Source organism: Lithobates pipiens, unplaced genomic scaffold (assembly GCF_037356315.1).
Source record: "Lithobates pipiens isolate NorthernLeopardFrog02 unplaced genomic scaffold, aLitPip1_a1.2 Scaffold_27, whole genome shotgun sequence".
Taxonomy (NCBI): domain Eukaryota; kingdom Metazoa; phylum Chordata; class Amphibia; order Anura; family Ranidae; genus Lithobates; species Lithobates pipiens.
In genome coordinates, this window is record NW_027507788.1 from 123,634,525 (window position 1) to 123,661,695 (window position 27,171).

General features: G+C 41.0%; 1 protein-coding gene across 1 annotated transcript in view; it reads right to left on the reverse strand.

Annotated features, from left to right (window-relative positions):
* Window positions 1-27,171, reverse strand: part of PRKCG (protein kinase C gamma) — a 610,652-nt gene that overhangs the window by 397,102 nt on the left and 186,379 nt on the right. The window contains exon 3 of the mRNA XM_077457420.1: window positions 8,817-8,899. Coding sequence (XP_077313546.1) covers window positions 8,817-8,899 — 83 coding nt within the window. The remainder of the gene's footprint in view (window positions 1-8,816; window positions 8,900-27,171) is intronic.

Below are 27,171 nucleotides of genomic sequence, written 5' to 3' on the forward strand. Positions count from 1 at the left end.
CACATTGTGAAATTTCACTATGTGCAGTAGAATCAGGCAATTTTAGTATGCGATGTGTCCCAGGAGGCTGCAGGTGGTAGAAAGGTAGGTCAAGCAATATCATTCTCAACTCAAAAGTGAAAGCGCATCAAAAGCGCCAGGGACTCAAAAAATTTAACTCAAAAGTGCTTGGGGAGGAAGAGTAGTACTCTCATTTTTGAGAGAGGGTCTGGATTAAGTGCAAACAAAATTAACTTGTTTATGGTATTTATTCGCTGATAATAATTGGTGGTACTGATGGGTAAAACTAGGAGTTAATAAAAGAAAAAAATGATATTTCAGTTTATTGATTCAAGTGCTGGAATATGCCGCAGTGGAGATTTACAAGGCAATTAAGTCTATTTATATAAGCACTGTGTAGAAAAGGATTTGACAGTATTCAAGAATATGAGTTGATGGAACGCTGACGTAACTACTCTAGGATCAATTGTGCTAGCACGCACTAGTACAAGTATGAATGTTTTGTTTGGCCCCAAATAACCTGGGGTTTGCTTCTTGGTAAGAAACATTAAACCTGTCATTATTTTATCTGTCAAGTCTGTTTTACTTAATAGATGCATGGGAATATTTGTAGTACTAAACTGTAGGCTAAGAGTAAACATAGTAATACCCTAGAGTGAACGTGCATGAGCAAAATAACAGCGTCGCTCATCTTACCCTAACTATACTCACTTTTTCTTTCTGTGCTACTTTTGGTTGCAAGGGAAAGACAGAATAACTTCCAAACTGACGTGTCAGAGCTTACACGTCCATCTCCTATGACATTCTTGTGTCATTGTGGACATCTCCCCCCCCCCCCCCTCCTTAAACCCCTTATGCTGATCAAAAACACTTGATTTCTTCATTGACTGTTCACCATAGTTTCAGTTGCACTTTTGCCAATTTTCACACAAAATGTGATGTTAATCTGCTGCTCTAGATTCCTGTCACTCATTTTCCGCCTACAGCACAAAAATCTTCTACTACTTCGTCAACTGGTCTGTTACCCAGACGAGGGCAAGTGAGAACATGCTCAATTGCGAATGGCTGTGTGACTCACCACCATAGTGTTTCCCCGTGGGCATTACGGGAATAGATTTTTCACACTATATATATATATATATATATATATATATATAAACTCTATAAACTGAATGCCACCCAGAATTTTTACAGCCTTCAATAGACTTAAAAGAATGCAAATTCCATCAAATTTTTTATTGCTGTTTATAATCTTGCTGGGGTGTGTTTACCTAATTTGTCCTTCTGACAGCCTACGACAAAGAACAAAGACTCAGGCGAGCAATGTCATAAGGACAGAAATTTACAGATGATAATAATAACTTGACAAAGGTTCCAACCATTTTTACACATTTTACACATTTTACACATTTGCCATCACTTTCTTTTCTGACTTCAAGTGAGGGGTAATCTCCCAAAACGGGAAATAAATTGCAGTGTAAACTTGAAGTGTTTTTTCCCCACTGTGATCAACACATTAAAACATTTTGGCTGGAGTTGGTTTTACAAATGTACAACACTACATATAAATGTCAACATACACCAGACAATATTCATCATTTACTAAAATCTGGACGCACGTGAACTAAAAACCTAGACACAAACTCTGCTGGTCTTCAGCAAAACCTAAACAATGGGGTTGGAGATATCTTCCCTCCCAAAACACTTAAAAATCTCCAAACTACAAAGACCAATCCGGGAGTGCCAAAATTTGGGAAAGCTGCCAAAACAGTTTTATACGCTCATAATCGATACTCCAGAGTCTTACACTCTGCATATGTGTGAACCCTGTATCCTTTCTACAACCGGTTTCACAGTGGCAGAACCTCGCACTATTACACTGTGAAGTTCAATTCTTTCTTGGTTTGGCATTCTGATGCTATTGCTTGAACCTTGTAAAAATGGACACCTTCATAGTAACGTACTGTAATAAATTGTTAACTGGTTATATAGTGCAATTAAGCACATGAAACATACAGTATCAGCATTCTATAGAAATCTCTTCCAAAATGTCTGCGGTAAAAGCAAGTTGAAAGTAGGTTTGGGCTACGCAGGTATTGTGTTACTGGAAAATTGATTTAACACTTTATGATCAAAGCCTATGTTCTCAAACTTTCTTTTATCAGACACCTAGTAAACCATGTCCATTTATCTAAATCTACACCCATTAAGCCACAATCAATTTTTACCATGCGACATTTAGGCATGCCTATTTCTCATCTCAGGCATTTGGGAGACACAGTATGCATTGAAAATGACATCCCTGTGATTTTTTTTTTCTGTAAGTGTGTTTAATGTTAGGCTAACAAACATTGTGTAAAGCAATATAACTTTGACAGGCTTAGAGTGAGTGCTGATCCTTCTTTTCCCAATCAAAATGCTTCTATGGTGGATATTTGAAGGAGATAATATTAACCAGATTCAGGTTGTGTTAGTTTAATGTAAAAAAAAAAATGTATGGACTGTTTTTAAATAATTTTGTGAAGTGTAGGTTTAATAAATAAAGCAGGATCTCCCCCCAAAAAATACTGTGCATGGTACTGCTGTTAACTTCACCCCAAATGCTTTGTTTTAAATGTTTTAGTGAAACACATGCAGCAATAATTATAGCAACAAATGAAATTGATGGTGTTGTACACCCCAATGTGATTGTAGAATCACAGCATGGGTTTCATGCATTTTAAAGTTTAAAATTAGAAATGTCTTTGAAAAGCTGAACCCTATATATATATATATATAGCAATATAGAGTTGTACCCTCCAACATGGTTCCCCTTGTCATGCCATTTTCAAATATACAAAAGCACTAGCATAGCACCTTATGCTATATCTATTTTATTGTTGTGATTTCTGCCTGCTATATCTAAATAGCCAATTTATTATGCTATAAGTTGAGAAGACATTGGTCACAATTGGACACAGTGGATACGCAGTATTGAAAAGGTGGTTTTGAAGGAATGTTTTAGGTTGAGATCTCACCCGTACAGTGTGTTTTTGCATGCACATTATTGCTCATTACACCCATTTTAGCTAGGAACTAAGATTTAGGTTCAAAGCAAACCCAGCCCCTTCACTGTTTATGAACCTGTCAAATTATTGTGGCCATTCTATAAACAAAATAATACAACTTTATTAATGCCTGTATCAATGCTCTCATGAAAGATGATTTACATCCTTCAAGTAATCAATCACTGTGGATAAAGTTTTTAACTGCAGTACTGGTAACATGGTCAACAGTATCTCCCCTAAAGTATGATCACACAAGTCTTTCTGTAGAAGGGTGTTAAACACTGTCATAGTTACCCACTACTTCTCTTCATCTTGAATAATACAATACCAGTTCCCCATGGTGAATGCAGTCCCTGCTGCCATTCACCTGCCCAAATTCCCAGTTGCTGCAATGTAAACACATCACCAGGAATCCTGAGAGACATCATAGGCCAAAATATGGTCATAATTATGTTTGGTCAATGAAGTCACCTGTGATCCCCAGTGCTGGAGATCTGTAATTTAAGAGTGTGGCAGGTTTGTATCAGTGGGCACCAGGTTGGCATGATTGACACGAATTACATTGCTGAATGCCATGATATTATAGACATTAACTTATAACAAACTTGAATAAACAGCTTTGGGGTCCCCCTAAAATTCCATCCAGGCCCTTATCATGCAGTCTAAGTGGCCACAAAAAAGAGGGCAGAGAGCATGTGCCACCCCCTTCCTGTAACTGACCAGACCACATGATTTCATTATTGCAGTGATACCTTGCAAGAGAAAATGGCAAAGCCTCCACACACTTGCAAGGCACCTAGTCCCAATGCTGGGGAGTAAGGGTCTCTTCCTCTTCTCTTCAAGAAGGATGTTATTGGGTTATTGGTAGAGAATTATGGCAGAATCTGGAAGCCTCCTTTATAATAGGAACACCCAGATATCTACCCCCAGGGAAATGAGTACAGAGGTACATTAGTACCCATAACTCACTCCCATATAGAGTTAAATGTAAATAAACATACATACATCCTTTAAAAGAGAAGCATGACCTAAGGTATTTTGGCCATACTTTTCTTGTGGGACGTAGAAGTGCACTTAATTGCAAACTCCTGTGGCTCAAAATCAGCCAGCAATGGCTAAAGCCCACTGTTGGCTGATGTCACTGAGCTGCTCTAGTCTCTATATGTATACCCATAAAAATGTTGGGATCCACCCAAATGTCTGACCGTCAGTTGGCTCAGCCTCTCAGCACACCTCTGAAAGCCTGAGCCAGCTTCTCCCGCCTCCTTTCCTGCCAAGCGCTCCAGAGAAAATTCAAGGGGCAGAGCACAGAAATGTGCCTTACAGTCACAGAGTTGATCCATAAAATATTGGATTGCCTCTTGGGGGATCAGGAAGAATTTTTTTCCCCCGCTAGAGCAAATAGGATCATACTTTATTGGGGATTTTTTTTTCCCCAATATTTTTATTCAGATAATTTTTTAAACAAGTACAATATTAACATTTACCATCTTGGTATGAAGTAGTGGTACAGGTGACAAATTGGCTATGAGTCGGTTACATCACAAATTACTTTGTATTTATGTGAGGTTTTGTGCATCCTTGTCCTTATTTTAGGTTTATATGATGAGGTCAGAGCTGAATTGAAAAAAATAAACAAAGAAAAATAAAAAGGCAAAACCTCCTCTAGGTGATGCACAGAAGTGCTCCAAGTTGCACGGGGAGCCGTGGGGGGACCCTCATCTCCCTCTGTCACCTCCACTAGATGTAACCAACTTGTTTAACTTCTAAGTGGACCCAGGGGCCTTAACTGGTCCATGGGCCCTTAAAGGAAAATTCCAGTTGAAAGAAAAGAGAGAGAGAGAGGAAATGAATGATGGAAAGAAGAGTAGAGGACATTGGAGGGGGGTGCACTCTGGCTGTGGAGAAAAGTACTCCCGAACCACGCCTATCTCTTTATGTAGCTGAGAGGTAGTTAATCCAAGGGTCCCATATTTTGTCAAACAGAGCTATCTTATCGTTTAAAATCGCTGAGAGGCGTTCGTTCACCATTATCCATGACAGTTTAGATTTTAACAAGTAAAAAGGGATTGTTGGGGATTTCCAAGATTTGGCAATCGTTATTCTTGCTGCAACAAATATGAAGACGATGAGTCTCTTCATGTGTTTCAATGTCCCCTCCACTGGGCGTCCCAACAGTGCCTGTAGGGGGTGACTTAATGAGATTCACTTGAGTCAGTGAATATATGAAATTGTATGTGTGTATCCAGAACCTCCGCACTTTTGGACATGTCCACCATGTATGGAACATGGTGATGTCTGTGGTACATCCCCTGAAGCATGGCGGGGAGGCCCCCTGGACAAAGGTTGCTACCCTCGCTGGGACCATATACTACCTCATCCGGACTTTATAGTTTGCCTCTATCAATGAGGTATTGATATATGATCTGGACGCACATTGTGTTATTTTGCTCCATTCCTCAACTTCTACGTTGATTTCTACATCTTGCTCCCATTTTTACATGTAAAACAGTTTTTGAAAAGTCGAGGTTAAAATACTATAAATCTGCGATATGAGACCAGTGTGTTTGTCGAGGATCCTGCAAAAATTTTCCATTGGGGCGGAAGTGGTTCGATCCGAAGTGCGATTCAATGTTGCTAGGAAATGAGCTATCTGAGTATAGTGATATAGTTCTGAATTTGGGAGATGGTACTTTTCCTGGAGGACCTGTTTTGACAGAGCACCTTTATGGTTACAGAAGTCCACTATTCGTAGCAGACCATTGTTAATTCACCATGTAAATTCATGAGAGTGAAGACCCAGGGTGAATGAAGGATTATTTAACAATGGGGCTAATGGGGTGTGTGGGGATTTAAATTTATATGTATCTACCATTCTGTCCCATAAGTTTAATGAGAAGGATAGAGTTGGACACAATATTTTTGGTCTATTTCTCCCTTTCATCCACTTTAAGTGGCTAATTTCTCTATTTGGGTACAGGGAGGATTCCATTGTCATCCAGAGTGGTTTGGATTGTCGTGTCTGAAAACGAATCAGTTGGAACAGTTGCGCTGCATGGTAGTCCTTCATCAGGTCCGGTACCCCTAGGCGACCCCTCAGTTTTGGTGTATATAACGTTCGTCTATTCACCCTGGGTCTTTTGTTTCCTCATATAAATTTCAGCATTTTTTTCTGAAACTTTCGCAGATCAGATCTTACTATTGCTATTGGGAGAGTCCGGAAACCTTAGGTAAAATGGTAATTTTAACAGAGTACAATCGATCGAACCATTATGGGGGGGGGGGGGTTTTGGACCACCTTTTGAGATCCTCTGATCATTTTTTGAACAGTGGAGGGTAGTTTTGTTTATATAGTGTGGAGAGGATGGGGGTTAAAAAGATTCCCAAGTATGGTAGGACCTCGTTCTTCCATTTAAATGAGAGTGAGCTTCGTAAGGCCCGGATTATATGTGTTTGTAAGGAGACATTAAGTGCTTGGGATTTTGAATGGTTCACTTGCAGGCCTTTGATTGAATTGAAATGTTTTAGTACTATGTTTAGAGTGGGCAAAGAGGTGACTGGGGAGGAGAGAAGTAACAATATATCACCGCAAATAATGCGCATTTATGTTCGCTGTCTCCGCAGTATGTCTGGATGATCTTGTATTTTGATGGCTAATAGTTCTAACGCCATAATAAACAATATGGGGGATAGTGGGCATCCCTGTCGGGTTCCTCTGCATATATCTGTATTTTGTGACTGATAGCCGTTGACTACTAGATGCGCTGTGGGAGCATTATATATAGTTTTAAGTATCGTCAAAAATTTCGGACTGAACCCATAACGTTCTAAAATGAAGAACACATAGTCCCAGGATAGGGAGTTAAAGGCCTTGTGTAGGTCTAATAAGATCAGTAACACTCCCCTCTGACCTCCCCCACCCTAGCACGAATTCAGAGTAGATATGATATTGATGATCCGTCTGGTCTGATCTGGGGCTTGTCTATTAGGAACGAACTCTACCCGATCAGGATGGATGTACTTTGATATAAATGAGTTCATGCGGGTCGCTAAGATCTTTGTCATTATCTTGAGATCTAAATTTATTAGTGATATCAGGTGATAATTTGCGCAGTCCCCGTCGTCCTTATTTGGTTTGGGTAAAATATGAATAAAGGCGCTATTTTCCTGAGATGGTAAAGGGGATCCTTTTCTTAATTCATTGTAGAAAGAGCACAGATGTGGGGTCAGAACCACTGTATATTTATGATAATAGGGGCCAGAAAAGATGATTTTTTTTGCCTTCCTTTGGATCAACTGTGGGTATTGCCAGGGCCAGACTTACCATTGGGCTTGACTAGGCTCAAACCCATGGGCCCCGCCGAGATACATAGCCGAATGTACTCGGCTCGGCTCCGCTCACAGTCACGCCCAGTCCCACCCTATGATGGACATAACACAGGGACTGGGCAGGACTGTGAGCGGAGCCCAGTACCCTCAGGACTGCGAGAGGACCCGAGAGCTGCCGGGAGGACCCAAGAGCCACTATTTTTAAACTTCAAGACTGCAATGACAAGGCTGCAAATGACAAGGCTGCAAAGGCTGCAAATGACACTGGGGCAAGGCTGCAAATGACAAGGCTACATTGACAAGGCTGCAAATGACACTGACAAGGCTGCAATGGCACTGGACAAGGCTGCAGATGGATGGGCAAGGCTGCAGATGTACACTGACAAGGCTGCATTGATGGTCATTTAAATGTATTTTTTTTCCTTAAACTTCCCTCCTAAAAGTTTTTTTCCTTAAAATTCCCTCCTAAACTTGGGGGTGCGTGTTATGCGCTGGCGGGAGTTATAGCCAGATAAATACGGTAATGTATAGAAGGTAGGGCCCGAGTGACTCAAACACAGGGGCCCCAACCACCCTAAGTCCTGCCCTGGGTATTGGATAGTGTATATGGAGGTTTTCTACTTGTGTGTGTTGTTTTTTATTTCTCTGTTGGTTGAACTGGATAGACTTGTATCTTTTTTCAACCTAACCGTGTAACTGTGTGTAACAGATGTGCATAGCACTGTGTCGCAATGCAAAAGGATGATCCCAGCGTAAAACCCCAGTTTTAGTGTCAAACTATTGTCAAACATGTATTGCAGTCTGTGACCCATTGGTGAATTATGATTTTTATTTTCTAATGGTCTGTAAAATGTTGGTGATGGAGGCTGACCTAATAGGGCAAAGTAAACAATTTCAAAAAGTGGGGTAAGCTACAGAGAAAGTTTGAGACTATGAAGAGTTTTAAAGGCACAACATATTATCTATAATTTTGCAGGTTTATGAGATTCTGAAATGATGACAAGGTTTTTGGTGTATTTCATTCTGTTTTAGGATGTTGGCTTTGGTTTTGTTCGCTTTCATTCAAAGGGTCACACATAGGCCATGCTTTATTTATATAGTTGGATTGTTTATCTAGAATGGTGAAGGTTAATGAGCTAATTTATATTTGTCTACACTTCTATTAATTCCTGTGTGCCAGATGGTTTTGAATGCCTTACTGACCTCTTTGGCACACAAATTGTTAATGCATATTCAGTATTCCAAAAATAAATCTGGTTTTACTTTTAAGTGACTAGTTAATATCAGATGATTATCATTTCACCATAGCTTTTATCAGTCATGCTCACATCAGATTATAATTGCATGCATAATAATATACAGGCATATTCTTTAGCAGAAGTGTTTAGGCTTGCATTTACAATAAAGGAGCTAGAGTCGGTGAATTCACATGGTACTTACATCTGCTTGTGGTCCTTTACCGGCACCAGGGCATTCAAAGGTGACAAATTCATGGCATCTTTTATGAACTACAAAGCTGCAAACTGTAAAGAAAAATAAATTAAATCTTTCAGAAAAGAATTAAGACAACAAAAAATAATTAGGAGGACATACTAAAATGCCATTTTATAGAGGTATAACAAAGTTTTAGGTACCACAATGCAATAACGGGTTTAAGCTTTCTTGGGCGTGATGACATCAAACACAAAAAAATACAGCTTCTGTTTGATCAAAGTGTAGCTCTAGTTAGGTTTTTTTCAGTTTTCAGTTTTATTTTTTGCTGCCTGTTACTTATTGAGGATCAATTCCCTCAATTTATGTTACAGAGGAACAAAACATGAAGTGAGAAGTGATCTTTGTGAAAAAGAGGATGTTCCCTTTGGCTCTTTCTAGCTATCACCAGAACAGATGTCCCCACCCCTCACCTTCTGTTGCGTTGACACTATAACATTTTGGAATTACTATCGGTTTTTCTTCCTGTGGTTACCATAGGGTTGTGAAAATATGCCCAGGTTGGATTTACTAAGGTTTTGGTGAATGCTGTTTGAAAATTGCCAAACCTGAATGTAGTGGCAAATATTATTAAAGTTTATGAGGGGTCAAATCCAATTAGTCAATTCTGGGCTTTTTAGGGCTAAAATACAAAAAAAAGCACAAGAAGCTGGGCACTGTCATTATTATTATTATACAGGTTTTATATAGCGCCAACAGTTTGCACAGCGTTTTACAACATGAGGGCAGACATTACAGTTACATTACAATTTGGTACAAGAGGAATCAGAGGGCCCTGCTCTTTAGAGCTTACAATCTAAAAGTCATGGAGAATATGTAACAATTCAAGACAAAATTGTAACACAAGATAACATACAATGGGGTATGGATCTTTTCAGGCAGCTTTAAGGATGTCACTAGAAATACATAAATCCTTTAACCCTTTTGCTGCCAGATCCCATGTTCCACTTTTAAACTCAGGTGGCCAGATAATTTTTCCATTGCTTTTTTATTTTTCCCTTGCAGTTTTCAGAGTTTGTAAAAGACTCCCCAAGCCATATATTTTCTGAAAGCACATATAAAGAAGGCGCTACTGAATTTCAAGACCCCCGTGATATTTGCGAAAATGTTCATCAAAAAATATTTTTGCTAAAAATACACCAAAATTTGCAGAAACAAACACAGCAAATTTTACTAAATTCCTCCTAAATTTCTACTAAATGTAAAAAAAAACATGGCCTTGCTGTAGTATGCCCTGCATAAACAAAGCCTCAGGCCTTGTTTGGACATGCAGCTGGGGGGTGGCAAAAACGCACAGTTGAGCTGCAATAGGCAGCCGGCAGGGGTGTTTACATGCTGCGGCAGTGATGCTTTGCGCCCGCAGCAAAGTTGACCCAATTTATAGCAATGTTGCTCGCCAAACACTACACATTTAACTCATTGGTGATGTGTCAGCGAAAATGAGGTTAAAACAGGTGGTGAGAAGGTGCCAAATAGCTTCCTTACCACCTGTCAATAGCCTCTGAAGTGCAATCCAAACGTGATTCAGGCTTCCTAGGCAAGGAACATTTAGATACCCTCACTATGTTTTTCATTTTTATTTTTTTACAATATTATTTATTATTTTTTTACAACTACAATTCCAATGTTAGGGTTTTTCTTTCACAATTTTACTTTATTTTTTACAAATAACATTTTATTTTTATTATTTTCTAAAAATATATATATATTTTTTTTTGGGGGGGGGGGGGGGCGTCATTAGCAAACCTCTTATGTCTTTTTTTTGAGACAGAGAAAGGGACGGAGGGCAGGCCCATTCTCTGCAGCCTCATCTGCACTATAGATGAATGAATGGGAGACGGGAGGGCAGAGAATGAAAACTGGTAGCTGCAGGCTAGCCACAAGGGGATTGGGGTTTGTGAGTGGGGGTCGATGCTGGGAGAGAGGGGAATTAGTGCAGCGTGGGTAAAGCGTAAGGGGGCACTAGAGTGGAGGTCGGGAGCATTTCATATGTCAGCAACAGCAGGTGTAGGGGAGGGAGACACAGGACAGAGAAGAAGTGGGGGGGGGGGTGCGCATTTTAGGCAAATAGCTCTGATCAGGGGCTTATTAGTGCATATCATACACCCTGAAACAGAAGACCACTTTAAGGGAAGCCTTGGTGAAAAAATTCACATTATCTTAAAATAAATTACTATATCAACATAAAATTGAAAAAAAAAAACTAATCCCAAATCATCATGGACAAAAATGGAGATGGAGTGCCCAAAGAGCTACCAAATATAATTACCATTTCCTTACTTATGCTCTCTCCCTATGCAATTTTTCAGTTTTACCAACACTAGCTTCCAATACACTAACACTATGGCTGCTCTGTACCCACTTTTTTCCCCCTTTGTTGCCCTTTTATAATTGCTGTCCATAGTTCAAGGCCATGCAGCACATTATGGTTTAAAAAAGTTTTTCCTCTATGAATTTGCACATAAATTCACCAAGACCATGATTCTCAAACCTGCAGGATTAACCTCAAACCGTAGTAGGGGCAAACCTGAGCCGGGGGGGGGCTTCAGGTTAAGGCTATATTGGAAGTGGCCAAAGTTCTGCTTTAAATTCCAAGTCTAACCAAAGCTTTTCTTTTTGATTTGGTTAGAGCTGCAGAGCTGATCAAATACCACCAAAAGAAATCTCTATTTGTGGGGAAAAAAGGACATAAATTTTGTTTGGGTACCGCGTTACACGATCATGCAATTGTCAGTTAAAGGGATGCAGTGCCGAATCGGGGCTGAAGTGGTTAAGGTCCTCACTTGCTGGTACTTGGTGCCATCCAGATTGGTGCATCTCCTCCTTACCCACTTGGGCTGGTGACTTAGAGACTGTAACTTTCTCTTTCCGGGCTTTACTCTCTTTACCTATTTTGTTCTGTGTACCTCAGTATGAAAAGTTTCCATTAGTGACTCCTCCCTCCCTCGTAAGTCTAAGCTTCCACTGCACTTCTTTATCAGATGAATGCCTACCAGTTTGCTTGTAAGACTGATTCCTGTTGGGTTGGATTACAGAAATCCTCCTCTGTAACATAATTGGGTACACCCCAAAAATGTGTCCTAAAAATCTAAATGTTAATGAAAGTACAGTTGTTTTTGTTGCAAGTGAACAAATATGATTACAAACACTACAAACAATAAATATCTCTTGAAAGTTAAAGGTAGCATTTATAACCTGTATGTATCTCATTTAAGAAGTACGGTGAACTGGCACTGAGATGCTTTGATCAAACAAGGTCCATAAAGAGGTGGAGGAACTTGACTGGCCTGCACAGATTCCTAATCTAAACCTGATAGAACATCTTTGGGATGAATTAGAGCGAAGACTGCGAGCCAGGCCTTCTTGTCTATATCAGTGCCTGACCTCACAAATGCGCTTTTGGAAGAATGGTCTAACCCAGTGGCCACCCCCCTAATCCACGCACATGGCCCCAATCTACATGTAGGGTGCCAGGCGCATGAATTCCAATAGGGTTTTTTTTATAAGCACATGATTAGAACCCAAGGCTCTAATTTGCTTCAAAAAGGGGTGGACTCGGGGTGCAGAGCAATGAGAACACTGGCCAGAGCCCACCCAGTTGTGTGACAATAGCAAATTAATATTTGCCATTATCCTCCTGATTCTCCTCCCGGCAAATCAGGTCCTGAGACTTGTCATCCGATTGGAAGAGAGGAGAAGCGATCCTATTGGCCACCAAGGGGGTGGAGACGCATGGCAGAAGCCACCACCCAGAGGAAGCCTGCGACCTAGATGGGGAAAGTGTGGGGCTGGTGACCGACTGCCGACCGAGGGGGGGTTGCGAGTAACCTGACCAGGGGGGTGGCTGTGAGTGCACTGTTTGCTGCCCCCCCAACAAAAAAAGATACCACCAGCCTCCGCTGGTCAAACATTCCCATAGACACACTCCTAAATCTTGTGGACAGCCTTTCTAGAACAGTTGAAGCTGTTATAACTACAAAGGGTGGGCCAAATCAGTATTGATCCCTACGGACTAAGACTGAGATGCCATTAAAGTTTTTATGCATGTAAAGGCAGGCATTCCAATACTTTTGGTAATATAGTGTACCTATTTGTGAAAAAAAACAAATACCCAATTCCTGTTGCAGCTAAACACTGTTATGTATTCCCATATGCACCTAACATGTATGTATCCAAAAGTGCAGAGCAACTGTTATCTATATATAAAAAAATTATGTTACACGTTGTGATAAACACAAAGGTGACTTATTTGAACCTCCTAAAAATGGAGGTTACTTCCGGGTATCGCGGCTCCGGCGCTGTGATTGGCCGGAGCCGTGATGATGTCACTCCCGTCAGGAATGGCACAGTACAACTGAAGCAACGGCACGTATGTGCCGTTGCTTCAGTTGGCTTAAGTGCGCATGTGCCGCATGACATCGGCACATGAAAATACAGGGATACCTCCTAAACCGTGCAGGTAGTGTCGTGGTTGGGATTCAAACCAGCAACCCTTTTTACTGCTAGGCAAGAATGCTACCCACTACACCATTGTGCCGCCAACCCATTCACATAAAGTTCATAATAAAATGCATGTATCCTCTGCTGATTTTTGTCTTCAGATTTACCAAAACCATGTAGTGTAAGGGCCTGCCTGATTGCATACAAATTAAAACTCCTGAGGCCTCTTTCACACGAACGATCCTTTCAGGTCTGCCTGTCAGTTTTTTAGGCGGACCTGAACCGATGCTCCATAGACCTCTATGGAGTGTCGGATGTCAGCAGTAACATGTCCGCTGACATCAGACCCGCTCCAATCAGAAAAAGTGTGACGGAGGAAAAACCCACTTTTCCATCCATCTGAGGATCGGATTGGGTGACGACGGGCTTTCGAGGTCCGTCGTCATCCGATCTCCCATAGAGAAGAGCTCCACTCTGACAGGTCCGTCCTGTCATCTTCCTGCTCAGCGGGGATCGACAGAGCGATCCACGCTGAGCAAGCGGATGTTCTTGGGGCAGATTCATCATGGATCGTCCCGTGTGAAAGAACCCAAAGGCTTGACCTCATATTATATGGTTTTGGTAAATCTGAAGACAAAAATCAGCATCTGATAGTGTGTATGGGGCTTAAGCCTTGCCCATTTATTCAAACTTTTCACCATCTTCTTCAGAGTTCACCAAATACACCAACGGCACCCTCCTCTGCCCCCAGGTATCAGGTTCCAGGTGTAGGATGAAGCTTCTCCCAAGACAGCCAAGCTTATCTAGAATGAATACACTATTATGAACAAAATATTTTTTATTTGGCAAATTATTGCCTGCAGCACTTTATTCTGGTTTTAACAAATGTGTAACAACAAAAAATACTTTAGTTGTACATATCTAACCATCAGAGATTAACAGTAATTTGTTTAGTCATAACCAACTCAAGCAAAATCCTTTTTTTAAAAACAATAACACATTCCTCCCTTAGTTATAAGGGCGACAAAAATCCAAATAAGGGCTTGCGATGGGGGGGGGGGGATTCTTCTTTGTTGAAAAGTGCTGACACTTGTGACAGGAGCTACAGCCCTTTATATAATGAGCCCCAGATGTTCCATAATCTTCCACCACACCTGATTGGGCATCTGTGCCCAAAGGTGTGAAGAAAATTTAAAGAGGCAGTACAACTCACATAGTAACCTATGTAAAATTGAAAGTGTAACCAAATAATGGTCCAACTTTAAACATGTATTGCTGAAAAGGCCATCATTCTACACTGTTTAAACAGTTTCCTTTTTTCCGCTGTGTGAATGGGAACACACACATATAGTGTGACTGTCCCTTATCTGGCTGGAAATACACTTTAAAAGAGGTGAAAGAGAATAAAAAAACATGCTCTAGTCATTGATCTGTCAGAGACAAAAAGGGAGTTTGCATTAAAAGCCTAGCGCAACCTTTTGCTCTTCTCCATGAAATGTATTCTACTAGGAATACTGCGTAAATGTTATCTTTTCCCATTTTGTCATGTGCCATTTTGTGGCATTCATTTACCAGTAATAGGTTAAGACTGATCAGAAAAGTAGCAAAAAAGATTAACATTTAATTGGCCTTGAAAGTGGCAAGGTACAGTGGTTAAACAAGGGCCATTTTTGGCTCATATACCATTTCTATTTTCATGAACCTAGCTCCAATCCCCCCCTGCAGCTTTTCCCAGCCCTCATTAATTGGCACATCAAGAAAACAACCCATCTCTGCGGGGGAAGATGCTAAGTGTACGTTGCCAATGTCTCACTGTTTTGTACCAGCTCGAGCAATGCAACGGGATGCTTAAATCCGCTGCCAAGTACTTTGATCCACAAGCACTTAAATGCCAGTGCTTTGATACACATGTTTCATGAGGAAGGGACATCGTGAGTCACACACAAGGCACTGCAAAGTGACAGAACTCCAAAATTCCCAGTTAGGGTGACACTTGTTTTATTAAAAAAAAAAAAAAAAGTTGCTCCTGGGTAAACTTAATGGGGGTTTGGTAACTAGACATTTTCAAGCACTGAGAAATGGATTTCAAGGGATTGTTGGGACTATACAGTCCCAACAATCCCTTGCTTTCCCAAGAAAGTTAAGATAGAAAATGGCATGGCCATCGGCTGCGGTGGAGGGGACCGGATCACGGCAGCAGGGGGGGCTCTCTTCCGCCGCCGATAAAAGTAATCTCCTGGTGAATCCGTCGCACAGACCACTTTTATCTTGTACCGGACCACTGGCTGAACACGGGTATTCCAGGGTTATGGCAGCTAGCTGCTGCCATAACAAAGATATCCGTCCTTAAAGTGAGGATGTACATCGGCGTGCAACGGTTGGGAAGTGGCTACTTCTAAAGGTGTTTTGTGTTTTGCCTGTAGAAGCAGCTCAATGTTATCCTATGTGTCCATGCACATTAGGACGGTTACAGGCATATTTTAAGCTCAATGTTTAGAGGCAGGAAAAAAAAGCCTTTTAGTGTGGATTTCTGATTAGAGCTTTCTGGCAGAAAAGTCAGGTTGCTGACTTCACAGTCCTCTACTAAAGTTAAGCAATCTAACTTGGGTCAACTTCCTGCCCCAGCATTACAAAGTGAAGGAGCTGCAACACCATGATAAGGTCACCTGCATGCCCTCTCTTCTGTCAGCATGTCCCTTTTCTGTATATTTACAGGTAGTAGACCTAAAATAGTTATAAAGGCTAGATATGTTTTACCTTAATGCATTCTCTGTATTAAGGTATCAAAATGTCCATGTAATAGTATTGTCCTCTCACCTCCCTAAATACTTACATGAGGCAGTCGAGCGCTGTGCCTGTCTGTAGCAGCTTTCTTTCCTCTCCCCCCCTCTTGGGCTTTGTTGAGTCAGTGGGAGCCATTGTGAGGAGGGATTGGGGGTGGGGCCAAGCTAGGTTGTGGATGTCAATGGACGCACACAGCCCAGCTCAGGAGCAAGCCCACAAATGCACCATCATAGGAAGCAGCTTCCTATATGTGCTGCACTGAGAATAGGAGGGTAAGTAAACTTCCTCTGCTGACATTTACCTATAGATAAACCTATTTTATAATAAGGCTTACCTATAGGTAGTGTAAATATCAAGTAAGATATTTACATTGCATGCAGCCACTGACATCACTGGCGGATGTGCCATTCCTTTAGAGCCCTGTGCTGTGAACGGCGGCTCCCGCGCACACACATGGGAGCAACTTCATCTTGACTCCGGCCAATCTCAGAGGCGTAGCCCTCAAACCCAGAAGCAAGACAGGTGAAAATGGAAGTGACTGCAGTGCTGACATTGTGGCGCTGGAACAGCTTCGTTTTAAATAATGTTATAATCATAATCTTATTTCTTTATTGTACATCACGGGACACAGAGCCACAGTAATTACTGTATGGGTTATATAGGCACCTTTAGGTGATGGACACTGGCACACCCTAGACAGGAAGTTTAGCTCCCTATATAACCCCTCCCCTTACTGGGAGTACCTCAGTTATTTCACCAGTGTCTTAGGTGTTGGTTGTGGGATCAGTTCTCACTGATTTATGCATTCCATCCTATTCTGCTGCTACCCCGACTTCTTCACAAGGTCAAGCAGGAAAGGAAGTCGGTAGCTCTTGTGGCCCCAGTGTGGCCCAGAAGATCTTGGTATGCAGAGATCATAAAAATGATGGTAGGAGCCCCATAGATCCCACCACCACAACCAGACCTGCTATCACAGGGACCAGTGTTCAATCCTACCTTACCTACACTAAATTTAATGGTTTGGCTATTGAAACACACATTCTGAAGAATTGTGGGCTTTCAGGCTCAGTGATATATACCTTGATTAATGCAAGGAAGCTAGAGTCTGGAAGGCATACGTGTCCTGGTGTGAAACCAGGGATTGGCATCCCAGAAAGTATGTCATAGGTAGAATCCTGGCCTTTCTGCAAATAGGGTTAGAGATGAAGCTGGCCTCAAGTACTATCAAAAGCCAGGCCTTGTCGATTTTGTTTCAATGACCACTTGCTTGCATTTTTTGGTCCAAAGCTTTATACAGTGGGTAACGCGGCTTAATCCACCAGTTAGAGCACCCCTGAACCCTTAGGACTTGAATTTACTTCTATCGGCATTACACAAACAGCCTTTTGAGCCGATATGACATATTCCCTTGGTCCTGTTGACAAAGAAGCTGTTTTTTTTGGTAGCCATATCTTCTGCAAGAAGGGTATCAGAACTGGCTGCTCTTTCTTGTAAAAAGCCATATTTAATCATTCACAAGGATAGAGTAGTATTGCGTCCTCATCCTAGTTGTTTGCCGAAGGTGGTTTCAGGTTTTCATCCAAACTCTTACTGTGGCTCTGTGTCCTGTAATGCGCTCCAAGAAAAAAGGATTTTACACGTAAGCTGTTATAAAAATCCTATTATACAATGCATACTAGCACATTATGACTTTACCTTGCAGGAAGTAAAAAATGCAATGTACACTAGCACATTATGCAATGCATACTAGCACATTATGACTTTACCTTGCAGGAAGGATAAAATGCAGGAAGTAAAAAATAAATATATTCCAGTGGTATACTACTGCTTTAATTGAATTGGAATAAAGGGGAAATCTTCCAAAGGGGACACTTGTTTTAATGACATCTCTATAAGAAGATTTACCTCACATTAGATATATTTCCGCTTGCAAATACTTCCCCCTGTGAAACCTCCTAATTTGCGCATACTTATTGCAACTGACACCATAAAGCACCATACACACTATAAGTTTTTCTGCTGAGTTTTTCCTTCAGATTTACCAAAACCATATAATATGAGGTCAAACCTTAGGCCCTTGTACACACGGTCGGACATTCCGACAACAAAATCCATCAGATTTTGTCCGACGGATTTTGTCCGAAACTCGTGTTGCATACACACGGTCGGACAAAGTTGTCGGAAAATCCGATCGTTCGTAGCGTTATGACGTTATTTCATTATGATGGGACTACGTTCAGGCTAGTAGCCAATAGCTTTGGTCTAGGAATTTGATCTGAGCATGCGTTGCACTTTGTCCGATCGGAATTCTCTACAAACGATCAGACAAAGTCCAATCGGATCATGTTGTCGGAAAATTTTATAGCCCAGCTCTAAAACTTTGTTGGTCGGATATTCCGACGGAAACAGTCCGATGGAGCCCACACATGGTCGGATTATCTGACAGCATGGTCCGATCGGACATTTTCCGACAACTTTGTCCGACCGTGTGTACAAGGGCTCGGAGTTTCAATTTGTATGCAATCAGGCAGGCCCTTGCACTACATGGTTTTGGTAAATCTGAAGGAAAAAATCAGCAGAGAATCTGACAGTGTGTATGGGGCTTAAGTCTTCTCACAGTCCATCCAAATAAATCTAAATACAAAACAGTGCCGCACAATATATCTATATCTGTATACGTTTTTTTTTGTTTTTTTTTAACATTGTTAATTTGTTGAGAGAGAAGTGTTAAGCTGGCCATACCCTAATCAAAAATCAGCCAATCCAGCAGAGTCCACACAGGGTGTGTGGCCTTCCCCACTCTACAAAAATCACATATTAAATCAACTTCTGTAAAAGGGACATTTTTTGGGTAATCACCAGCTGCAGCCATTGATCAGTGCATTTGACAGCAGTGGGTCCGGCTACAAAAATAATGTCCCATGGGGTAATTCCCCCCTCCACCTTGTTTGTGTAGATGGAAGAATGAATGAAGAAAAACTTTACCCTGTATGGCCAGCCTTAGAAGCACTAACAATTTTTAGATGTACTTGACTAATGAATTAAAGCCAAAATCAAGTTAACACAGCTTAATGTGGTATTAAAGGCAAGTTAAAAAACAAACAAAAAACAAACATGTTATACTTACCTGCTATGTGCAGTGGTTTTGCACAGAGCAGCCCCGATCCTCCTCTTCTTGGGTCCCCTGCTGGCGCTCCTGGCCCCTCCCTCCTGCCAAGTGCCCCTAGTGAAAAAAGCTTGCTATAGGGGTGTCCAAGCAGGCTCACTCCCGAGTTTCTGATCTGTGTGCCTATTCAAACACAGGGCCATGGTTTGGCTCCTCTCTTTTCTCATTTTCTCACTGGCTGTGATTGACAGCAGACAGAGCCAGTGGCTCCTGCGGCTATCTTGGCCAATGAGGAGGGAGAATTCACAGAGAGCTGAAGCTTTTGTGCACATCGCTGGATTGCCTATGGCTCAGGTAAGTATTAGTAAGGACTGCTGCACACAGAAGCTCTTTAACCTTCATGCATAAAAAAACCTTAAGTCTTCAGAACCACTTTAAAGCGGGAGTCCGCCGGGAGCTCCGCCGTTTTTTTTTTTTTTAAGCCAGCAGTTACAAATACTGCAGCTGCTGGCTTTTAAAATAGTGACACTTACCCGCCCAGTGCGCCCGCGATGTCGGCACCCGAAGCCGATCTCTCGATCGTCTCTCGGGTGCTGCCTCCGCCATCTTGGGTATGGGAATCAGGAAGTGGAGCCTTTCGGCTTCATTTCCCAGTTCCCTACTGCGCATGCGCGAGTCGCGCTGTGCAATAAGGATGGTCCCCGCTGTCTCTGGGATCCGTGTGTTTCCCAGCAGGCAGCGGGGGACTTTCTGAAAGGGGCGTCGATTCTGCTGAAAGGGGCGTACCTTCTGCAGAATCTACGCCGGAAGTGGTGCAGTTACCTGTACTGTACAGGTATCTGCACCCCCCTGAAAGGTGCCAATTGTGGCGCCGGAGGGGGGGGGATTCCAATGAGCGGAAGGTCCACTTTAGGGTGGACCTCCGCTTTAAGCAGTTATAGCAACATTATTTTTATTTTTGGGATACAGGTTTTACATAAATAAATATAAGTTGACTATTTTAAGCAAGGCATATGGTCTCAAAATGACTAAATACTTGTTGCCCATATATTTGGTCAGGACTTAAAAATAGGGAAGGGACACTATTAAACTGACCAAAATGCAACATCTCCACAGTGGCCACCAATTTAGGAAGGTGCTTTTTTCACTGAACACTATTGTCAAGGAACACTACAGTTCTCAGTGCATATCTTCTCATTTATTATTATTATTAAATCGTTTTTTTTAAGTTTGACAAAGATGTAAGTATTTGTGCATCAACAAGCCCGGGTTTTTGCAAGGCCAGGTAAGGATAGGTATTTCACTGATCTTGCAAATGTGTTTAATGAGCAGATCAGAAGATTATTTCGGGAGGGTTTTGATACCTGAAATGTTGTCAAGGGTTCTTCCAGGATAAAATGGTTGGGAAAGGTTGCATATGCCTAGGATCAATCTGAAATCATATAATGTGAAAAACTTTTCATATTTACCCCTAACATTCCCACACACTCTCCATCCCTAAACATTAAGAAAAAATACATAAAGTCAAACCTGTTTATTTAAGTGAATAGAATTCATTATTATTACCGTACTATTACAATAATGGTTTTACATCTACCATGTTTTGTAAAGTGCTTTAAATCCTAAGCAAGAAACACACTTTCAAATTGTAAGTAACCCCCCCCCCCCCCCCTCCCCCTATCATTTTCAGCCAAGGAAGATGCCTTTTTTGCCTCTGTTTAATCTACAACTGCCATGATGCTGCACATGTGATCAGTTATGACACTAGCCATTGGATGGAGTGACAGTTTGGTTAAGAGCACAACCAATGGGAGTTTTACATGTCTGACACGTGTCAGAAATGAAACTGTTTGTTGGATGGGTTTACTTCCGCTTTAAAATATCAATTCTGTTCAGCCAGTCTGGTGATCAAGGTGCCCCTATCAAAAGCCACATCAACAACTTGGTCAAGAACATTGAGCTAATTCACAATTCCTGGCTACTCAAACTTCACCACAAGTCTAGAGTGCCAAGTACAGATAAGATTAAAAAGTTATAGAACACCTGACTTCCAGACTTCTACAAGCTAAAGGCCCATACACATGATTAGAATGTCGAACAAAAAAAAAAACTGGAAAAAATTGTGTGACAATGATCACGCATGCTTGGAAACAAAACAATACATTACAAAAGAATACATTACATCACTTTCGCAGTTGTATTCTGTCACACGAGAATTTCCATAACTTTAGTAACCTATTTTCGATATGAGACTAGCATGCAACAAAAAACCAGACGATCATTCATCCAATATTCTCATTGTGTGTACTAAGCTTTAGACAAACAATAGATTATGAAATTTCAGGGCATGTTCATGGGGGAACCCCTTCAGCAGCTCTATTGTGTTCTGCCAGCAGGAAACAGAACACAATGGTTAGTGTTTTTAGCTATAGTACGCGGCAATAATCATTTGGGAAAAAACCTGACAGGCTGGTTTTACACAAGTCACTCAACAGATACAAATAGGGTGCCCATACATGGGTCAAAGTTCGGCCAGTCTCTTCTGAACCGGACAAATTTTGTTCCATGTATGGCTGACTTAACACTATTGCCAATAAATGAAATTAAAAAAATAAAAAAACTTCTGGAGCAATACCCCTCTCGGAAAGCCTGAATTATTATTACAAACATTAAAACCAATTACCATGGTACATTAAAATAAATGCCTGATATATGAATGCCTACAGGGGTAGAACACCATTCTCAATGTTTGACGTGGTAATGTGCAGAAACATATGCCAGGACACTATATAAATCTTCATTTACAGGTTTTCATTAACTATAGTTCAAACTGTGATTGGTAGCATCCATGGGCATCTACCCACATTTCAAGGTTCTTCCAGCCCCCATCCAACCCTAATTGGGGAACGAGAAGGTATACTTGCAAGTCATTCAAAGTTGTATCCAATATTGTCAGTAATGGACCAATGTCACCTTGAAAAAATAAATCTGATAGCCAAACCTATTCTCTAATGTGGAAAAGCTTATATTTGCTGTGCTTGTATACATATACTGTAGAGTTCGCCTTCATGCATACCCCAAGAGATGATTCCACCCTGATGGAACCAGGGAAGCATGCCACAGGTAAAGGCCTCCTATTGCGCCATAAATGATCCTTCTGTGAAAAATGCCAAAAATCACCCAAAATAACAACTTAGGCAGGCCATACATGGGTCAAATTTCGAAAGAATTTTCTTTAGAAAATCTTATCCAAGAATTTTCGTTCAAATTTCACACCATTACTGGGCTTCAGCAACAGCAGATTTTCGTGCGGCCATTCAATTTAAGTAATCGGGCATGTTGGAAATTTTGTGAAAAACATTAACGATTTTCTAATCAATGATGGGAGAATCGTGCGAGAAATATAATCAAAAAAGAAATGCACAAGTGCAAGAAAGGATGATTTCCAGCCATGAAAATTATTTTCTGTAGCAACAGGAGATGAAATCAAAGGCTTGATTGGTCGAATTTTGAAATCAATGGTGGCACCATCGGATCACAAAACACAACATTTCTGATTTTCAAAAGAATTTTTTTTCAAACTTCGACCATGTATGGCCAGCCTCAGTGAGTGCCCAACAATTAACTCACAGCTACAGGTTGATAACTAGTCAGCGAAGGAGAGACAGAAGCAGCAAACTCATTACTTTGCTCTTTTTTTACTCTCAACACATGTTGATAAAGGGAAATCTACCTGGCCACTAATGCTGGCTTTCCCTCTTCCAGTCTGACTGCTGCTCTAAAGGGAAATCCTCTACCTGAAGTTGATATCAAAACATATTCATGTAACAGTGTTGCACTTAAAAATACATAGAATGATTATTTTAATGAGCACATAACTGCATTAAATGCTGTTTTTCATATGCCCAGGGTTCAGCTATAAATATCAGCATCAAGATTCTAATTTAAGAAAAAAATATTCCATAATCATAGTAACACACCACAGAGATATATTGCTGGGCACCAATCAGAAAATTTACATAGTAATTAGTGGCAATTACTGAGAGCATTTTTCTTATGCAAATTAGGTTTATTTTACCTCCTCCCCACTTGCATGGTGTAATGATCAATACACTCACAAGAGTACACACGTTGTTACATTTATTACCATATAAAATAATATATCTATAGTTCAAGGAAGGAAATAATAATCCCAATAACATTATTATTTTTATCAAGCCAGTTTATTAGCTCATTACTTGATTCAAAAAGTCCAAGAGTTTACAAATCTGTACATGGTCAAGGCTGTATTACATTTGGTATGGTGTGGAGTCCATGCCTGTGCACTTTTCTCCTTATATTCCAATGGAAATTCTAATATATTTTGGCCTGGTTACTGCTTAGCCTATCTGCTCATCATGAACTGTACCTCACAGATATGCTTGTGCTCCACGCTGGTCCTGGATACCTCCGAGCAGCTATCTTGCAGCTTCAAGCACATCCCACACTGCAGTACTACAGGTACTGCATGGCCAGAAGAGCCCCAGATAACATAACTGCATGCCCAAAAGCTCCCGGAACAGTCTGAACTTACACTTAAAAATGCATTGTTCTGACTTACACACTTAAGAACAAACCTACAGTCCCTATTGTGTTCATAACCTAGGGACCACCTGTATTGAAAAATAGGGATATGCAGAGAACAACAACCAAATAGGATTTTATTACACTGTAACCAGATCATTGAACTACACCAGTTGTCTGACCAGATATTATTATTTTTTCCATAATTTTAACACAGTATGTTAGAAAACAAATCTCCAACAACCATCATGAAATGTACTAGTAATGTAGGATTGTGGGCTTCCATGTCTATTCATTTATGCTTACTAATGTAATGGAAATCCCCTAAAGAAATGAATACGATTTAGCTTAGGGAATTATGGTGATTCTGTACTTAAATAGAAGGCAGTGTAGTTAAAACTTACTACTTCTTACCAACAATCAACCAGGGAATCCCCTCAATTCTCTTATTTGCCATTCATTTCAATAAGACATTTATTTTGATTCATTCACACACTGACTTGAAATCTAATAGTGAGGACAGAGATGTGTTCAGAGGGTCTGGTAAGATTCATGAATATCTAGGTACACGCAAACCTGCCCAATCTATGTCAAATTCTAGTTCAGTCAAACTGGTGTGTTTGTTGCTGCAGAATATCAATAGATGGATTATAATGCTATGGGCTACTGTGTGTAATATATTGTTTCATTTGTACCCCTGACCAAAAGGCCTAAACGACTGGGCAGATCCAAAGGCAGTGGAGGAAGTCAGCCACTTCGCAACTTCTAAAGCAAAGAGCATCTGGGGGCATGTCCACTTTATATGGAGGCACTGGGGTAAGGTGACTATGGTGGAACAGTTTAATTTGGATAACCCGATCTGTGGAGGAGATGACGGAGGATTTGTACATCCCTTCAAACTCTGAACAGTCCGGGTTTGTAATATGGAGGTCGGTTGACAACCATTTCTGGTGAACCACCAAATATTTATCATTTGTGTCACTAATAAGAACAGAATAATATAAGGAGATCGATCTGGTGGTGTCATATATACGTAGTGGCTTTTCAAAAGGAGTGACTTCTAGAGGTGGCAACACACACCAATGAGAGCAACAACACACCACAAAAATGTGAGCCTGGTCTTATGCTGCATACACGCGATCACAATTCTCGTTAGAAAAAGCTCTGATGGTTTTCCCGATGGAATTCCGAAGGAATTCCACTCAAGCTGTCTTGCCTACACATGGTCACACCAAATTCTGATCGTTTAGAACGCGGTGACGTACAACACGTACGACGGGACTAGAAAAAGGAAGTTCAGTAGCCAATAGCTTCCGTCTCATAGTTGAATCTGAGCATGCATGAGTTTTGGCGTGTCGGAATTGCATACACACGAGCGGAATTTCCAATATAAAGTTTTTATGTCGGGAAAATTGAGAACATGCTATCAATTTTTGGCTGGCGGAAATTCGGACAGCTAAATTCCGCTGGAGCATACACACGGTCGCATTTTACGATGAAAAGCTCTCATCTGTCGTTTTCTGGCCTGAATTCCAATCGTGTACGCGGCATTAGACTCTGTGATGATAGCATGTCTAAGAAATTCCACCAGCATCACCATTAACTAAAAGAGTAGTTTTAGATGACTTTTTAAATGGGGGAATATGGTCACGGAGCTGTTTGATATCACACAGAACTTTTCCAATAACTGTATGTATAGATATGTGTGCAAGCACTGACATGGGACTTCAGATAATCATCTATTTTTGGTGCCCTTAGACTAATGTAACCTTGCCTTTGCTGCTGTTTACATTTGTATGGCCCAATACAAAAAAAGATACCCAATTTTGTACCCCAAAAACAGCACACTGAGACATGAATCTCAGATAGAAGGGGGGTGAACAGCTCTTCAATATATAAATAAAAGGAAAACAAAAAATGATTGCAAATATTTCTATACATATTTCACAAGCTAGCAACAAGTACATTTGGAAAACTGCATTAACCTGCCTTAAGTTAACCTGAGGACATGCATTTAGCTGCATTTTTTTTCTAATTTTCTTGTTATCCCTTCTTCCACCTTTACTAGTCTTTGGGAAAGAGGACAAACTCGGGGGTTTTGCTTGGAAAGAACATATTTAGATTGCTTGTCTCTATGGAAACCAATAGCAGATTCCAAAAGTGGCATTAGAGGACTGTCACCTTTGTACAAACTGGATATCAGCAGAGAGAAAACTGCTATATAAAGGGATTGTGAAGGTGGCAAACAGAGAATTAAGAACAGAAACAGAAGGGAAAGGTGAGAAATACTCACAGTCGCAGACATCATGTAAAATCACCAGTACATATATTTGATTTGTTTTGCACAGAATGTGCCTATATATAGATACCTAGCCAAATCTTTCAACATAATGTGACAAATAAATTGTAAGTAGTTTCCTGTGTAGGAAACACAAATTTAAAATTCTGCAACTGTATCAGCTATACAATCTTTAAACCTGGTCTGTTTCAAAATGGAGGGCATAAATATTTTTCCATCCACTGTTTGCAGTCACAAAGATCCAAATGAGACTTCCTGGGACAGATATAAAAACTGTGATTTATTTATTGAACAGGAGCTAGGAATACTTGCCCCCTATTCACAGTATGTCATATTACAGCTATTAATGTGAACCTGTGACCATGACATTAAAGTTTTTTAAATAACAAACATGTCATACTTACCTCCACTGTGCAGCTTGTTTTGCACAGAGTGGCCCCGAACATCCTCTTCTAGGGTCCCCCGGTGGCTCTTGTGACTCTCGTAGCTCCTCCCCACATCAGATGACCCCCTAGGAGAAGCACTCTCCAGAGGGGTTACCTTGTACTGAGTCCAGCATTTGCATCCATAGACACAAATTCTGGACTGGGCCTCGCCCCCCCCCCCCCACACCCGCGTCATTGGATTTGATTGACAGCAGCGGGAGCCAATGGCTGCGCTGCTATCAATCTATCCAATCAAGAGCCAGGACTCCATGGAGCGAGGGACAGCGCAATCCCCGATGAAGAGGTGAAGGGGCTCAGGAAAGTAAAACGGGGGCTGGGGGGCCAGTGACTGCCAGGTGTTTTTTCACCTTAATGCATAGGATGCATTAAGGGGAAAAAACATGAGGGTTTATTGTAACTATGTAATGGACATTCAAATATTGACCTTTAAATTAAGCCCCCAACTAATCTCTTCAGATGTAGGTATTTTGGAGCAATTCCACCCTAAAGTTTACAGCCAAACTACTAAAGGTGTTAAAGCTGTTCTTTAAGGCCACCAAGCTCACATTGCTAAGCATACTAGCCTTGTAATCCTCAATGCAAACACAAAACATGTGCTCTAGAGCAGAGGTCTCCAAACTGTGGCCCGGTGGTATTGTTTATTCCCACCGATGCCAGGGCATTTTC